This window comes from Sminthopsis crassicaudata, chromosome 4 (genome assembly GCF_048593235.1).
Source record: "Sminthopsis crassicaudata isolate SCR6 chromosome 4, ASM4859323v1, whole genome shotgun sequence".
NCBI lineage: Eukaryota > Metazoa > Chordata > Mammalia > Dasyuromorphia > Dasyuridae > Sminthopsis > Sminthopsis crassicaudata.
The window spans coordinates 262,852,326-262,869,560 of NC_133620.1; the positions used below are offsets into that span (position 1 = coordinate 262,852,326).

A 17,235-nucleotide genomic window follows, 5' to 3' on the forward strand; every position below is an offset into this window, starting at 1 on the left:
GGTGGAAATGGTCATTTCATTTGTTGGTTCATGTTCAAAAGAGAAGGGGAAGAGAAGAAACTGCTAATATCAGAAGGAAAACCAGGACAAAGTAGGAACATAGAACAAAGTAGCTCTTTGTAGAAAGAAGCTGTTGTCCCTTCAGTGTATTTTGTTTATGAGAATAACTCTTCTCTGCACGTGTAGAATTGTCTCATTCTCTGACTGGGCTGGTAAAATGAGCAGTCTTACTACATATGGAATGGGTTTTGTGTGCTTTTCTGTAGGTATTGACCATCTCCTGGCCCAACATATTGCCCATCTCTTTATTCGAGATCCACTGACGTTGTTTGAGGAAAAGATACACCTAGATGATGCTAATGAATCTGACCACTTTGAGGTATCCTTCTTCCTAAATATGTTTACTAGTAAAGGCTTATTTTCTCTTTATATATTTGCTGTGAGATAGTAAAAGCAGCCTTCATTACTAGGATGACAGCTATTTGTAGTTCATTACAACAAAGTAAGAGGCTAAGGAATATGAAGCCTGATGTATCCTGGTAAAGGAATTATGGTGCATCTTTCCCACACTTAATTGGTCATATTACCACTGATGAGATGTTTTCTATTATCCTCATAATTTTTTAGCTGGTAGCCAGGTCATTTAGATTTACTCTGAATGATCCAGTCAGATATTCCACAGGGCAATAATTTCAGGGTTATAATATAGTCTTAACAGTACAGATATACTGATTAATATATTTGTATGGGTGTATAGATCCAAAGTGTGTGTGTGTGTGTGTGTGTGTGTGTGTGTGTGTGTGTGTGTATCTGATGTTACTGTATATCAAAACTGTTTTCATCATGCCACAAATATTAACCACTTACTATGTGTGTCAGGCACTAGAGGTAGTGAAACAAAATGCAATTCTGCCCTCAAGGAATTACGTTTTACTGGGAGGATGTGATATGTCAACAGACATAAGATATGATCATTTAAGGAAAATAAGAACAAGTTAGGTGACCCTTGGAGAAAAAAAAAAAAGAAAAGTTTTCTTAAGAAGTGAAAGTAAGAAGGGAATACATATTGTTCCTGGTATGAGATATTTGTAAAATGAATAAGTAGCATACACATTTAGTAACAGTTTCTTCCCATTCTTGTATTTTATACATTTCTATACACCTAGACCCAGGTATAGTATAGATAATCTATATATCTATATAATATCTATATATCTCTATATCCATATAATAAATCTGCTTATTTTCGTGTTTAGCTGCTTTCACATTGGCCTGATAGGGTAGAAAATGTGTCAGTGATCTATCTATTTGGATTAAATAAAGTAGAGCTAGATTGAAGGGTCATTTTAGTGTACTTATCAAAGCAAATTGATTAATTGTTTAGTACATAAATTGTTGAGTGCCTGTTCTGTTTGTCATGTTGGTTCTTATAGAATATTCAGTCTACAAATTGGCAGACTATGAGATTTAAACCCCCTCCTCCAAATTCGGACATTGGATGGAGAGTAGAATTCCGGCCTATGGAGGTAAGAATGTGTTACCAAGTTACATCAGTGGGAGTTCAACACTTTAATATTACCTAATAGTTAATTTTGGAGATTTAAATAATTTAGTCAATGTAAAATTAAAGTGATTTTTAGAATCTAAACTATCCAGGGTGCTTAATCTAAGGATTTAAAAAAAATAATGTTCATAACTATATTTCAGTGTGTGATTTCCTTTGTAATCCTGTGGGGTTTTTTTGTTTTTGCATTTAAAGGCATTATTCTGAGGAAGGCACTACAAGACATGTTTTAGATAATCTTCAGGCCCACATATGGGGTTTTTAGGAAATCTGATTGTTACTATTAAGCAGACCTCACAGCTACAAAACTCCAGATGATTTGTTTTCTAGAGCATAGAATTAGGGGATCAGACCTGAGTATCCATTCTGACCCCACTACTCTGTGTGATTCTAGGTTAGCCAGCTACTTTCTGTTTTGTTTTTGTTTGTTTCTCATATGGGGAGAATATAACCTACCTACTTAGGATAAAATGAGATGTTATAAAATGTTTTCAAAAGTTAAAAAGCATCATGTAACTGTGAGGTGGAATTGCAGAAGTTAAGATTATTTTAAAGTTGTCATTTTTGTGTTTGGAATTTTGTCAGGATTTTTAAAACTTATGGACATTTTATTGTTTAGGTTCAATTAACAGACTTTGAGAACTCTGCCTATGTGGTATTTGTTGTCCTGTTAACCAGAGTAATTCTTTCATACAAGTTGGATTTTCTTATTCCCCTGTCAAAGGTAAGAATGAATTTCTTGATATGTTGATCATAAACTTAAATCCCCCAAGTCTTCTATAATGCTTGACAGTTTGCAAAATAAAGTATGAAAACTTATAAAAATTCCTTGGGAAAGAAAATACTTTCCTTTCCTGAATATATAGTTCTCTTGATTGTACCTTCTGTTCAATATTTTCTGGCCTGACACTTCATTACTGAAAGATCTTTGAGCAAGAAGTTTTTGATAGATTTCTAAATCAACTTTTTGGAAAGTCTTGGAGTCACAAGAAACCATTCAAATGTGCTTTTTAGAAATATTCTTAATTAAGGAGCATCTTTTTTAAAAAAATAAAATATAATATAAAAACATTGAAATTCAGAATTAGGAAGATGAGAGATCTAGAAAAGCTATTAGCCATGTCCCTTTTCAGAGAAATTTTATTTGAGGAGTTAGTTTATTTCTCAGTATTTTATATTTAATAAACATGAAAATACTTAGAAACACAAAACCATATGAATGAGCACAAGTTAATGTTGCTTAAACTCTTGGTAAATGGAATCTTGAAGTGAGTGGTTTACCTATAGGAAAAGTAACATTTGTTACAAAATAGTAAGTTGTATTTTAGTAGGTATAATGACCCTAGAAGACCATTTAATAGATATAACACCTCATTTTCAGGGTCAGAACCTTTTTATTGAGGACTAGATACTGTTAAAATTTTCTGAGGGTAAATTTGAAGAAAACTTTAAAAGTGGGAGGTGTAATTCCTAGAAGGCAGCTGATGACCATTGGGTCAGAGTACTGATCCCAGAGTCGGACACTAATTAGCTCTGTGATCATTTAACTTTTTTTACCTCAGCTATAAAAGCAAAAGAGGATAACAGTGCTTAGCACATAATAGCTACTTAACAGATGCTTTTCCCTTTCCTCCCCTATTACTAACTCACTGTGTGATCTTAGACAGGTCATTTAATATCTAATTTACCTCACTTTCCTATAAAAATGAGAAGGTTGAATTAGCTGATCTCTAGAGTACCTACCAACCCTATTGTTTTAAGGATCTAATGATTCTTAAATATCCTTAAGTAGTTAGTTATATTTAGAGGCAAGGCAGCATGGTATAACTGAGGTGGGGAGTGAATGACCCAGGAAAACCTAAGTTCACATCTCTCTTCTGATACATTCTGGCTCTGATGATGAATAAGTCCTTTATTACTCTCAAACTTCCAAAAGATTAAGTTTCAGAGGAGTTTCCTTGCCTAGCAGTTTCCTCTTACACTTGATATCTCAGACCAGGCCCTATTCAGTTTGTACTGTGATGTTAAAATTTGCAGTCAGCAGCTGTGGCATTTTTCCAGCTTTATTCATTTGTCTCAGATGAACAAATAATTTATCAACTTTGTCTCAGCCTGGTGAGGCAATGAACTGATGGTAGCCCTGTATTTAATTTTATCTGAGAGAGTTAATTGTTGGAAATATTAGAAGAATCTTGACAATATGAGAACCTCATGGCTATACTTTGTTGATTTTCAGAAGAATCTGAGATAACAGAAGTATATGCAAGTTATCTGATGAATATTGGACACTAAAACTACATGTCATCTTTTGAAATAAACAGAAAGCAATAGCAAATGCAAGATTTTTTATTTTCAAATGTTTTATTTATTTTTAACATTATTTTAAAAATTTTTTTTTTCTATTTTAACCAAATTGCCAAAAAAGGCAAGAAAGTAATACCACAATAGTATTTCATCTCAATTATCTATCACAACTTGTTCAGCTAGTCCCCAACTTGTGGGTATCCCCTCAAGTTTTAGTTCTTTGCCACAACAAAAATATTTTTAGCTATTTTAGCTGCTATAAATATTTTTATACATGTAATTCTTTTTTTTTTCTTTTCCTTTTTTAAAAAATCTTTTGGGGATATAGACTTAGTTGTGTTACTGCTGGGTCAAGAAATATGAACAATTCTTTTTCTTTTTTTAAACAGTTTTATTTTTTTAAAATACATGCAAAGATAGTTTTCAACATTCACGTTTGCAAAACCTTGTGTTCCAAATTTTTCTCCTTCTCTCCCTTCCCCTAGCCAGCAAGCAATCTGATATAGGTTAAACACGAGCATGCAGCTTTTTTTTTTTCCCAAAAGATTTTTTTTTTTATTAATTTTATAATTATAATTTTTTTGGACAGTACATATGCATGGGTAATTTTTTTTTTTTTTTTTTACAACATTATCCCTTGTATTCATTTTTCCAAAATTTCCCCTCCCTCCCCTAGATTACAGGCAATATATATATATATATATATATATTTTTTTTTTTTTTTTTTTTAAATTTTTTTTTTTTCTCCTGAGGCTGGGGTTGAGTGACTTGCCCAGGGTCACACAGCTAGGAAATGTTAAGTGTCTGAGACCAGATTTGAACTCGGGTCTTCCTGAATTCATGGCTGGTGTTCTATCCACTGCGCCACCTAGCTGCCCCCCAATCCCATACATATTTAATGTGTTACAGTATAACCTAGATACAATATATGTGTGTAAAACCAAATTTTTTGTTGCATGGTAAGAATTGGATTCCGAAGGTATAAGTAACCTGGGTAGAAAGACAATAGTGCAAACAGTTTACACTTAATTCCCAGTGTTCCTTCTCTGGGTGTAGCTGATTCTGTCCATCATTGATCAACTAGAACTGAATTAGATCTTCTCTATGTTGAAGATAACCACTTCAATCAGAATATATCTTCATACAGTATCGTTGTAGAAGTATATAGTGGTTTCCTGGTTCTGCTCATTTCACTCAGCATCAGTTCAAAAACATGCAGCTTTTTAACCCTATAGTTCAAAATTGTTCTTCAGAATGGCTGGGCCAGTTCACAGATCTACCAGTGCTGCATTAGTGTCTGTACACAAATGCAGATTACTTAAGAAACTCCTTAAGTCTTAGCACCTAAGAAGTAATGACTTTGCCTAATTTGATGAGATTTTAAAAACTTACTATTCCTTTTCTCTTAGGTTGATGAAAACATGAAAGTGGCTCAGAAACGAGATGCTGTCTTACATGGGCTATTTTATTTCAGGAAAGATATTTGCAAAGGTTCAAAACCTCTTTCCAGTAAGTTTAGACTTTTTAAAATCCAGTTTACAATAAGGATAAGTTACTTAATTTTCTTCTCTCTCCATCCCTTTCCTTAGGTGGCACTGCTGTGGTAGATGGCTGTAGTACAACCCAGAATGGTACAGAGACAGACACTGAAGAATTCACATTGATGAGCATAGATACAATCATCAATGGGAAGGTAGAGTTGGTTGATTCAGCCATAAATTCTGTACTGATGTGTTATCAAGAAGAAAAATAACAGCCATGTGATAATTTTTTTTTTTAATAGGAAGGTGTTTTTCCTGGTTTGATACCAATTCTAAACTCTTACTTGGAAAATATGGAAGTAGATGTAGACACAAGATGCAGCATACTAAATTACTTAAAGCTAATTAAGAAGAGAGCATCAGGTATATATGGTCTTTCTTATTTTTTATTTTTTTTTTAACTTGACATTTCACAGAAAAGAACTTGGTTATTGTGTTCAAGGATTTTTTAATACCTTTTTTTTTGGGGGGGGGGGGGGGGGCAAGGCAACCAGAACTTAGAAACCTATCCAGGATCACACAACTCTAGTAAGGTTAGGAGATGAGATTTGAACTCTGGTCCTTGTGACTCCAAGGCTAATGCTCTATTCATTGCACCACCTAGCCTGTCTCTGTTGTACTACTCATCATGCTTAGAAATATGAAACCCATTTATATCTTTATAAATAAATATAAATCTTTATAGGTTACTAATGAGTAGTATTAAATAACCTATGCCAGTGCCAACATGTATTGTATGAATTTAGTTGATTTTTCCCCCCTGTAGATGATGTGTAGCGAACATGTAAATACAAATATGCTTTCAATTAACAAGACAAATAAGAAATGTTCCTCTTTTAAATCATATAATTATAAGTTTTCCCACACATTATTCAAATTGTTACATGATAAGTCATGGAAAGTCATGTAATAAACATCTGCATTCTATTTGGGGAGAAAGTTTGGTTTTTTCCTCCTTTTCTTCTTAGGGCTGAAAGTTTAAAAATAACTGGCTACAAACCTAATTAAGTCAACAATAACTATATGTTAAGCACTGACATTGTGCCAAGTGTGGGGATACAAAATGAAAGCAAAAGGATCTTTTGTCCTCAAGGTATTTACAGTCTAATGGGAGAGACAATGCAAACAAATGTATAAAAAGTGAGCTATATATAGGATAATAGTATACTATATAGTATAGTATATACTCCATATACTACATAATACACACACACACACACACACACACACACACTATGTAGTATAGGGTCAAATGAGTGTGAAATTCAAGATTTGAATTTTCAAGGTATTGTTATTGATAGATTTTTCCAAAGAGAAAATGTGGAGTATACTGAATTAGCCTTTGAATTAGAAATAGGCAAGTTGAATTATGAGCTAAGCTCCCTAATCTCCAAATTCTCTCATTAAATGTATTATCTGATACTTAGTTCATTTTGAATTCTCCATATAAGTTTACATCTTCCTCATCTTAGCGCTTAGATTTGAACCTGCCATAATAATGAGAGAGAACATCATGCAGGGTGAGAGCCTGGTGAAAGTGTATTGTGCTAAGTTTCAGTGACACCTAGAAGAATCCTGGCTGAGGACAGCAACTGTAGCTACTAAAATTGTGTCTGAAGCTAGATCACTGTTGTTAGTGCATTTGCTTATAGGGCTAAATGTCTGTTTTCTCCCTTTTCTCCTCCCTACCACCATCTATCAACCCACTGATCTAACTCTGGAAAGCATAAATATCAATAAGTATATTTATTATTATGCCAAATTAGAATGCTTTCTGTTCTGTTCTCTAGCTTTCTTGATCAAAAATCAGTCATTTGAAAAAACCCCAAGACATTTCCTTATTGCATACACCAAAGAATATTTTCCCATGTGGACATTTTGTTCTCTTCTAAGTTGCTGTTTTGATCCAAAGGATATTTTCAAGAGAAATATCCTAGCACACATTAAAAATCTATCTCCATTTTTCTTTTGAAGGAAACTTCTCATTTCCCCAGAGATCTGTTTTTTTCCATGACAACACTAAAGGAAAAGAAGCTTTTATAGAGTCTAGTGTATACTGAGCACTGTAGATCAAGACAGCCCTTTGTCCCAGGGAGCTCAAATTCTACTTGGGGGAGGTGATACTTAAATGAGAATTTTATGTTCATGTTTAGTTCATGGCTGATGGAATTGCCAGGTTGTAGTGATTCTGCAGAGAAAGTAGCAGGAGAGATGGCAAGGCCCCAAGGCCCATGGGGAGCAAGGGATCTCCTACCAAGAGAGTAAAAGATCCAAGGGTTATAGTGGAAAAGGTATTAAGATACTTGGCAAAGGAAGGAATAGATAGATGTTAGGATCTAATCCTAATATAATACTTTCTTGCTCCTTTTAAAAAATATATATCTGTTATTTGTGTTTTTTCTTCTTACAATATATTTTATCCCTTAAGTCCCTTTTCCCCATTTCACAGAATCATAAATTTAGAGGCAGATGGGACCTCAGAGACCATTCAGCTTATTTTGTACCCAGAGGCTCAGGGAAATTAAGTGAATTTGCCCCAGATCTACAAGTTAATAAGATGGCAAAGGCAGGCTTTGAACCCAGATCCTTTGAAACCAAGCTCCCTACAAATTCCATTATACAATGTTCCTTTCCCTGTTCCTCCTTTGTTTTAAAGGAAAATATTTAATCAAAGCCAGCCTATATGGAGAGTAAATCTGACAACGTAAATCATATTCCACAACCTTGTTTGGGTAAGGGTGTAATTTCATCATGTGTGATCTAGACAAAGATTAATTTTACAGTATATCTAAATTTAGTTGCTTTTTAATGTTTTCCTTTGCCTAATTATAGTTATTTTATGGTTTTGGTTTTTTTTCTGCCCGGTTCTGCTTGTCTGCAACAAATTATATATCTCTTCCACTCTTTTAAACCATGTAATTCTTGACACTTGGATCTAATTGGATGTAAATGACCCCCTTTGATCTTTTTCCAGGAGAACTGATGACAGCTGCCCGATGGATGAGGGAGTTTGTTGCAAAGCATCCTGACTACAAGCAAGACAGTGTCATCACTGATGAAATCAATTATAGCCTTCTTTTGGAATGTAACAAGATTGCAAATGAATTAAGTGAATGCCCAGAATTGCTCGGCTCAGGATTTAAGAAAGCAAAATACAGTGGAACTAAAACTGGCTCTTCCAGTTAGGTATTTTGCTGCTTGTTTTCCCCCTTCCCCCTTAAAAAAAGAAAAAGAAAAAAAAAAGTAGAACATCTGAGTTATGTTATTTGAGAATTAGCTGTAAGCCCATGACACTTAGCCCATTGGCAGGTGTGAAGACCAAAATAATGGTACTGAGCTCTCAGATGGGCCAGTGAACCTTGAAATTCACTTAGAGGCTTCAGAAATGGATTTAGAGTTTATATAGTATATGTGTACATAGTGAAATATTTTTATGATCAACAATGTATTTTAATAACATATCTAAAGTCTTTGTGAACAGGCTTGTACATTTTTTTTAATCCTTACTCTGGGAGGAGCTGCTGTCCAAAACAGTTTTGTAAATGTAATGTATTGGTATCCATACATTATACATGCATTCCAGAGGCTGAGATGTTTACTGTACATTTTGTTGTCATTCTAAAGAATCTACCTTGTTTTAGAGAGAGAGAGAGAGAGACAGATTTCATCCTTAGGACCTGATTCACTGAAATTTCTCTGTCACTTTATCCTCTTCTTGATTGTTTTGAATTAATTTTTGTCATGCACATGAAATCATTTTTATAATTCAAAAATTAAATTACTTTGCAATTTTTGCTTTCAAGCACCTTATGTACTATGCTTCTTTTTAAAGGGAATAATTAAGCCAGGTCACTCTTTACCCAAACTTTTGAAGCTAAATAAAATCCCACTGTGATCTAATGGTTTTTATAATGGAACTCAACTTGCCAATCATTAAAAGCTGTTACAGATTGAAATTCCAGAGACAAAAGGGCCTTAATTTGTGTTTTTTGTTTTTTGTTTTTTTTTCAGGTAACAAAACTTTTCTTTAAAAATTATACTCGTGCTTCCCCTCTCTTTTTTTTTTTTTTTTTTCTGTAAATACTAAGAAACTGGAATTTAAAGTTGGGACTGCCAAATAATTCTGTACTTGAAAGAACTTGGATTTTTTTTTTCTTTTGCTCTGAATGCCCATTTTCAGTAGTAGTTCCTTTCTATAGATTTTCCCAAAGATAGCATACAGTCCAGCTGAAGGCCCAGAATTTATCATTTGTCACTGGAATTCTTGACTCTTGTCTACTTCTCCCTCCCCCAATTCTAACTAGCCCCTTTTTTCCAGTAAGCATGTAGTCAAAGCTTTGCATTCTAAAAGCCATTTACCCCACATTTTAGCTGGGGAAACATACTATGCACTGCTTACTTTCTAAAGGAAACTTCAAAAGAAATCATGGAATGCACTAAGTTTGTGAATCAGGACCTTACATATTAAATTGTAAATAATTAAAATTTAAGATAATTGTTAGTTGTCACTAGTTTGTTGTGGGGATTTTTAAAAATATATAGTTACATTCATAACTGCTTCTAAAAATACAATGTATTGTAGATTATGCAAATCTTAATACAAGCATATTTAAGTCTTAATGCTAATTTTAAAAGAAATTACAGTGAAGCTGCTCCTGGTAAAGCTGTTTATGTATAAATATTTGAATCTGTGCTCTATTCATAGACTTAATATAGAGGATTAACAAGAGTTCTCATTTTCTTTTGCAATTGGCTTGTGCTAATCAGGTTGTAAATGACAGATAAGTTTGTGGTACAAAAAAAAATAAAATAATGGAATTTGCATAATATTGTGTGCCTCCTTAAGACTCTAAATAGTTTCTAGGACTTGGTGAATTATGGGCTAAAAAATTACGGGCTTTAAAAAACATTTCCCAACCAGTAAGAAAAGGACATCTATTTTTACCTATATTGTAAAAAGAAAATTTAGATAAAATGTTTTACAAAAATGTAAATTGTTTGGGAAATTTTATATAAACTGTCACATGGAAATATATACAAAATGGAACCAAAATGGTATTCTAAGTCCATAAAATTTTGTAACATACATAAGCAGTCAACAAGCATTTACTAAGTGCTTGCTAGGGGAAACTGGGTAATACAGCAAATAGAGCGTTAGGCTGGGAGTCAGGAAGACCTGAATTTACATCCAGACTTAGATGCTAGCTGTGTGACCCTGGACAAGTCACTTGAGGAAACCATCTGCCTCAATTTCCTTAACTATAAAACAGGGATAATAAATAGCACCTATTTCCCTGGGTTATAAAGATCAAGTGTGAAAGCACATCACAGTGTGTGGTACTTGGTAATGTGACATTCAATTGTTTGAGTCATGTCTGACTTTTTAAAAAATATATATATTTTCTAAATACATGCAAAGATAGTTTTCAATATTTATCCTTACAAAACCTTGTGTTCCAAAATTTTCTCCCTCCTCTAAACAAGTAATGCAATACAGGTTAAATACTTGTAGTTTTTTAAAACACATTTCCACATTTGTCGTGCTGCACAAGAAAAATCAGATCAAAAAGGAAAAAAAGCAAGCAACAAACAACAAATAAAGAGAAAATGCTATGTTGTGATCCCTATTCAGTAGCCATGGTCTTCTTTCTGGATGCAGATGGCTCTATCACAAGTCTGTTGGAATTGGCCTGAAAAGAGCCGCATCCACCAGAATTGATCATCGTGTACAGTCTTGTTGTTGAAGTGTATGATGATCTTCTGGTTCTGCTCATTTCACTCAGCATCAGTTGATGTAAGTCTCTCCAAGCCTCTCTGTATTCATCCTGTTGATCATTTCTTACAGAACAATAATATTCCATAACATTCATATACCATAATTTACCCAACCATTCTCCAATTGATGGGCATCCACTCAATTTCCAGTTTCTGGCCACTACAAAGAGGGCTTGCACATGTTAGGTGTTTTTTCTTCCTTTAAGATCTCTTTGGGGAAGTAGGCCCAGTAGTAACACTGCGGGGTCAAAGGGTATGCACAGTTTTGATAGCCTAGAATCTCTCCTTCCCTTCCACCCTCCCACAGAGACTGTAGCAACAGAGCAAATTAAGCAGTGACCTAGAGTGGTTTTGAAGTGTGATATATACCAGACAAAAGAGTCCCCAGTGGTTGACCCCTCCCCCCATCCTTTTTTTTTTTTCCTCATTTGAACAGGAGGCAAGGGTAGAGTATTTGCAGGAAAGGAGGAAGTGGTAAGGGTAAGGGAGGGAAAGGAGGTTGAGAGAAGAATGAGCTTTGCACAGCAGATGAGAAGACTGAAAAACAAACTTTCTTTTTTCCCTTTTCCTTTTTTTTTAAAAGTTTCATAATTATAACATTTTTTGACAGTACATATGCATAGGTAGTTTTTTTACATTATCCCTTGTACTCCCTTCTGTTCCGAATTTTCCCCTCCTTCCCTCTACCCCCTCCCCTAGATGACAGGCATTCCCATACATATTAAATATCTTATAGTATATCCTAGGTACAATATATATGTGCAGAACCGAATTTTGTTGTTGTTGTTGCAAAGGAAGTATTGGATTCGGAAGGTAAAAATAACCTGGGAAGAAAAACAAAAAAATGCTCACAGTTTACACTCATTTCCCAGTGTTCCTTTTCTGGATGTAGCTGATTCTGTCTCATCACTGATCAATTAGAATTGGATTAGCTCTTCTCTATGTTGAAGATATCCACTTCCATCAGAATACATCCTCTTACAGTATCGTTGTTGAAGTGTATAATGATCTCCTAGTTCTGCTCATTTTACTCAGCATCAGTTGATGTAAGTTTCTCCAAGCCTCTCTGTATTCATCCTGCTGGTCATTTCTTTTTTTTTTTTTTTTTTTTTTTTAATTTTTTATTATATATATATATATTTTTTATAATATTATCCCTTGTATTCATTTTTCCAAATTATCCCCCCCTCCCTCTATTCCCTCCCCCCGATGACAGGCAATCCCATACATTTTACATGTGTTACAATATAACCTAGATACAATACATGTGTGTAAATACCATTTTCTTGTTGCACAATAAACTTTAGATTCCGAAGGTATATGTAACCTGGGCAGACAGATATTAGTGCTAACAATTTACATTCGCCTCCCAGTGTTTCTTCTCTGGGTGTAGCTACCTCTGTCCATCATTGATCAACTGGAAGTGAGTTGGTTTTTCTTTATGTTGAAGATTTCCACTTCCATCAGAATACATCCTCATACAGTATTGTTGAAGTGTACAGCGATCTTCTGGTTCTGCTCATTTCACTCAGCATCAGTTGATTTAAGTCTCTCCAGGCCTCTCTGTATTCCTCCTGCTGGTCATTTCTTACAGAGCAATAATATTCCATAACCTTCATATACCATAATTTACCCAACCATTCTCCAACTGATGGACATCCATTCAACTTCCAGTTTCTAGCTACAACAAAAAGAGCTGCCACAAACATTTTGGCACATACAGGTCCCTTTCCCTTCTTTAGTATTTCCTTGGGATATAAGCCCAGTAGTAGCACTGCTGGATCAAAGGGTATGCACATTTTGATAACTTTTTGGACATAATTCCAGATTGCTCTCCAGAATGGTTGGATTCTTTCACAACTCCACCAACAATGTATCAGTGTCCCAGTTTTCCCACGTCCCCTCCAACATTCATCATTATCTTTCCCTGTCATCCTAGCCAATCTGACAAGTGTGTAATGATATCTCAGAGTTGTCTTAATTTGCATTTCTCTGATCAGTAGTGATTTGGAACATTCTTTCATATGAGTGGATATAATTTCAATTTCATCATCTGAAAATTGTCTGTTCATATCCTTTGACCATTTATCAATTGGAGAATGGCTTGATTTCTTATAAATTAGAGTCAATTCTCTGTATATTTTGGAGATGAGGCCTTTTTCAGAACCTTTTACTGTAAAAATGTTTTCCCAATTTAAAACAATCTTTTTTAAAATTTTTTTTAATTTTTAAAATTATCATGCAGTACCCATTGATTCAGCAGTGTTTCTACTGGGCTTATATCCCAAAGAGATCTTAAAGGAGTGAAAGGGACCCACATGTGCAAGAATGTTTGTGGCAGCCCTCTTTGTAATGATAAGAAACTGGAAACTGAGTGGATGCCCATCAATTGGAGAATAGTTGGGTAAATTATGGTATATGAATGTTATGGAATATTATTCTGTAAGAAATGACCAGCAGGATGATTTCAGAAATGATGTTGAATGAAATGAGCAGAACCAGGAGATCATTGTACACAGCAACAAGATTATATGATAATCAATTCTGATGGATGTGACTTTTCAGCAATGAGATGATTCAGACCAATTCCAATGATCTTGTGATAGAAAGAGACATCTACATCCAGAGATAGGACTGTGGGAACTGAGTGTGGATCACAACATAGCATTTTCAGTCTTTTTGTTGTTTGCTTTTTTTTTTTTTTTTTTTTTTGCTTTTCTCATTTTTTTCCTTTTTTGATCTGATTTTTCTTTTGCAGCATGATATTTGTGGAAATATATATAGAAGAATTGCACATGTTTAACATATTGGATTATTTGGGGAGGGGGGAGAAATTTGAAACACAAGATTTTGCAAGAGTGAATGTTGAAAATTATCCATGCATATGTTTTGCAAATAAAAAAGCTTTAATAAAAAATTAGCAGCAGCTAAGGTCCAAGAGAGATTAGATACTTTTCTTGGCCATCCATTTGACATGGCTGGCAGATCTGACCAGATGGCCTCATAGCTGCCTTTTCTCTGTTGAGGAGAGAGGTGAATAAAAGGGCTACTTAATATTTCACTTTAGAATGGTTTCTAACCACATCCTATGTCCTCTACCCCACAATTAACTAATGTGTTAACTATCAGATTCTGACTTTGTTGTGCAAAGAAGGGGAGAAGTAATGGTCTCTTATTATGTATTATGTGTACCAAGAGTGATTAAAAGTTCCACAATTATGAAACAGGGTCTAGAAAACAAAAGATGCTACAAGACACATCCAAGAGTCAGGTGAGAGATATGTAAAATGGAGCTAGGTAGGTAGTGGATAGAGCATTGGACCTGCAAGTCAGGGAGATCTGAGTTGAAATCTGGATTTAGACATTTATTGTGTGATCCTGGACAAGTCACTTAAATCTGCTTTAATTTCCCCATCTACACCATAGAGATGATAATAATAGGACCTGTTTCCTAGGATTGTCTTGAAATTGCCAAATGAGATAATTGTAATCGCAAACCTAAAAGGCCTAAGTGTTATTGTTATAAGTAGAACAAGGGGAAGAACCAAGGAAGATTTACACTGGTAGCACCCCATTCTTAGAAACAAGTCTGGTAGGAGGATCCTCAGGGATGCAGAATTTGAAACTACTTCTAAGAAAGCATGAAGGTGCACAGCAACCTGTACAATGCTTTGTTAATGTTTGGAGCAAAGGGAGGATCCCAGAGCTATGGATAGAAGAGTAATAATAATAGTTAACATTTATATAGCACTTAATGTGTTCCAAAGCACCGTGCTAAGCACTTTTATAATTGCTTATATATTGCTTTATTTTCATCCTGTTGGTCATTTCTTATAGAACAATAATATTCCATAACATTCATATACCATAATTTACCCGACCATTCTCCAATTGATGGACATCCATTCATTTTCCAGGTTCTTGCCACTATAAAAAGGGCTGCCACAAACATTCTTGCACATACGGGTCCCTTTCCCATCTTTAAGATCTCTTGGGGATGTAGTGTAGAAACACTGCTGGGTCAAAGGGTATGCACAGTTTGTGCACCTTCATGCTTTCTTAGAAGTAGCTTCAAATCCTACATTCCCTGATGATCCTCCTACTAGAGTTTTTTCTGAGAATGGGTTGCTACCAGTATAAACCTTCCTTGGTTCATCCCCTTGTTCTACAACATCCTGGGAGGTACTATTATTATTCCCATTTTACAGATAAAGAAATTGAGAATGCAGGGTCACAGCTAGTAAATACCTAAGGCCATATTTGAGTTGAGGTCTTGAATCCTGAATCATCATTCCATCTACTGTCTCACTTAGTGGTTCTGCTAAATAAAGTAAGTTCTAGAACAACTTCATCAAAATGGAATTTAATTGATTCTACATGTCTAACATATATCGGATTATTTGCTCTGTAGGGGAGAGGTTTGGGGGAAGAAATTTCAATTAATTTTTAGTTGAAATGAATGAAATAAGCATTTATCAAGTGCCTAGCACTATGCAAAGCTCTTTATAAATATATATATATATATATATATATAAAATATAAAAAATAAATATTATTTGATCCTCATAATAACCCTATGGAGTATTCCATTATTATTCCATTCATTATTTCCATTTTACAGACAAGCAAACTGAGGCAGACAGAAGTTAAGTAACTTGCCCAGAATCACAGAATTAGAAAATGCCTGAGCCCTCATTTGAATTTAGGTCTTCCTAATTCAAAATTCAATATTCTATCAACTGGACCATGGAGCTATTCAGTGCAAAGTAGCAAGATATAAAATAAAACCATGCAAATAAAACTTCATTATGAAGATTAAATGATATACTGGATAGAAAGCCTTTTAAAAACTTTTTAACATTGTGTAAATGTCAGTGATGATGATGATAATGAAGAATGATGATAACTAGGCTAAGAAAGGGCAACCATTTTTCCCTCTGTTGCCTTTATGTATTAAGATCTTACCCAATATTCAACCGTTTACTTCCTCACTGACTCAGGAAAAAATAACTCATTTGAAACTTGCAGTAGATATTTCTGGAAAGACCCAAAGGTGAATCTTAGAAAAACCTGAGTATGGAAATGAAGCACAAAATGAGCCCACACATACACACACAAAACACCCTTCACTCCCTAAAGCAACTAAACTAAAAATTTTCAGGGATACCTTGACTTTCCTTTGGTTTGTGTATATTCACAAAACATTTCAGATATGTTTCATTACATTTTCATTTAAAAAAGGCACAGATGCCTACCAAAGAGGAATTATGTTCCCCAATTCCTCAGGGACTAGAAAACTTTTATATGTGAGCATTCTTTGGTGCTTCTTGAGGAAGGGGAAGAGAATTTGGGGATTGGGAAGTTTTGTAATAGATGTTTCTGAATATCCCTTTGTCATGGAGATGCTGCTGTAAAAATGGCCTGAAACCTAGCTTATATGTTATAAGTCTGAATTTGTGTTGTGTAGTTAGACTATTACAACTTTTTCTAATTTGCTTTCAGGAAGCAGAGTCATTTTACCTATTTCAGAAAGCAGTATTTGGCCATAAAAATGACACTATTAAGAACACTTTATTTTTTTGAAAACTTGTTACATGAAAGTTTAAAAAGCTAAACCTATTCTGTCTTAAGAAGCTTGTCCTTGGAATCCAACCCCAAAGCAAGAGCTGACAAAGATTTTCAAAGTAAAATCAGATTTTCCCATTATTATTGTTGTTCATTCTTCCTTTGTTCTCAAAAAAGATCAATGACATCACAGGGGTGAGGGACTTAAGTGAGACAGAGCTGAGCAAAGTTTCAGCCTCATTTTTTTCTCCAAAATCATTGAAGTCTAATGGCAAGACAAAAAGTTATACATTTGGTCCAATATTAATTATTTTGCTTTCTCAGATGCTGTCAGAGCATTAGATAATAGTTCCCCCTAGTGGCTTGCGTTGTAACTGCTTGTTCCCCATTTAGCTCTGATTTTATATATATATATATATATATTTTTTTTTTTTAATTTTTATTTACAAAACATATGCATGGGTAATTTTTCAACATTAACCCTTG

The 17,235-nt window shown here is 34.4% G+C and overlaps 1 protein-coding gene across 2 annotated transcripts in view; it reads left to right on the top strand.

Annotated features, from left to right (window-relative positions):
* Window positions 1-10,219, top strand: part of GCLC (glutamate-cysteine ligase catalytic subunit) — a 72,440-nt gene extending 62,221 nt beyond the window's left edge. Inside the window, exons 11-17 of one of the 2 annotated variants that reach the window (XM_074310640.1) lie at window positions 267-379; window positions 1,434-1,526; window positions 2,184-2,288; window positions 5,278-5,359; window positions 5,458-5,561; window positions 5,652-5,772; window positions 8,384-10,219. In XM_074310640.1, coding sequence (XP_074166741.1) covers window positions 267-379; window positions 1,434-1,526; window positions 2,184-2,288; window positions 5,278-5,359; window positions 5,458-5,561; window positions 5,652-5,772; window positions 8,384-8,595 — 830 coding nt within the window. In that variant the 3' untranslated portion in view covers window positions 8,596-10,219. Of the gene's footprint in view, window positions 1-266; window positions 380-1,433; window positions 1,527-2,183; window positions 2,289-5,277; window positions 5,378-5,457; window positions 5,562-5,651; window positions 5,773-8,383 lie in introns of both variants that reach the window. The other variant, XM_074310639.1, reaches the window with a different exon arrangement.
* The last annotated feature ends 7,016 nt before the right edge of the window (window positions 10,220-17,235 follow it).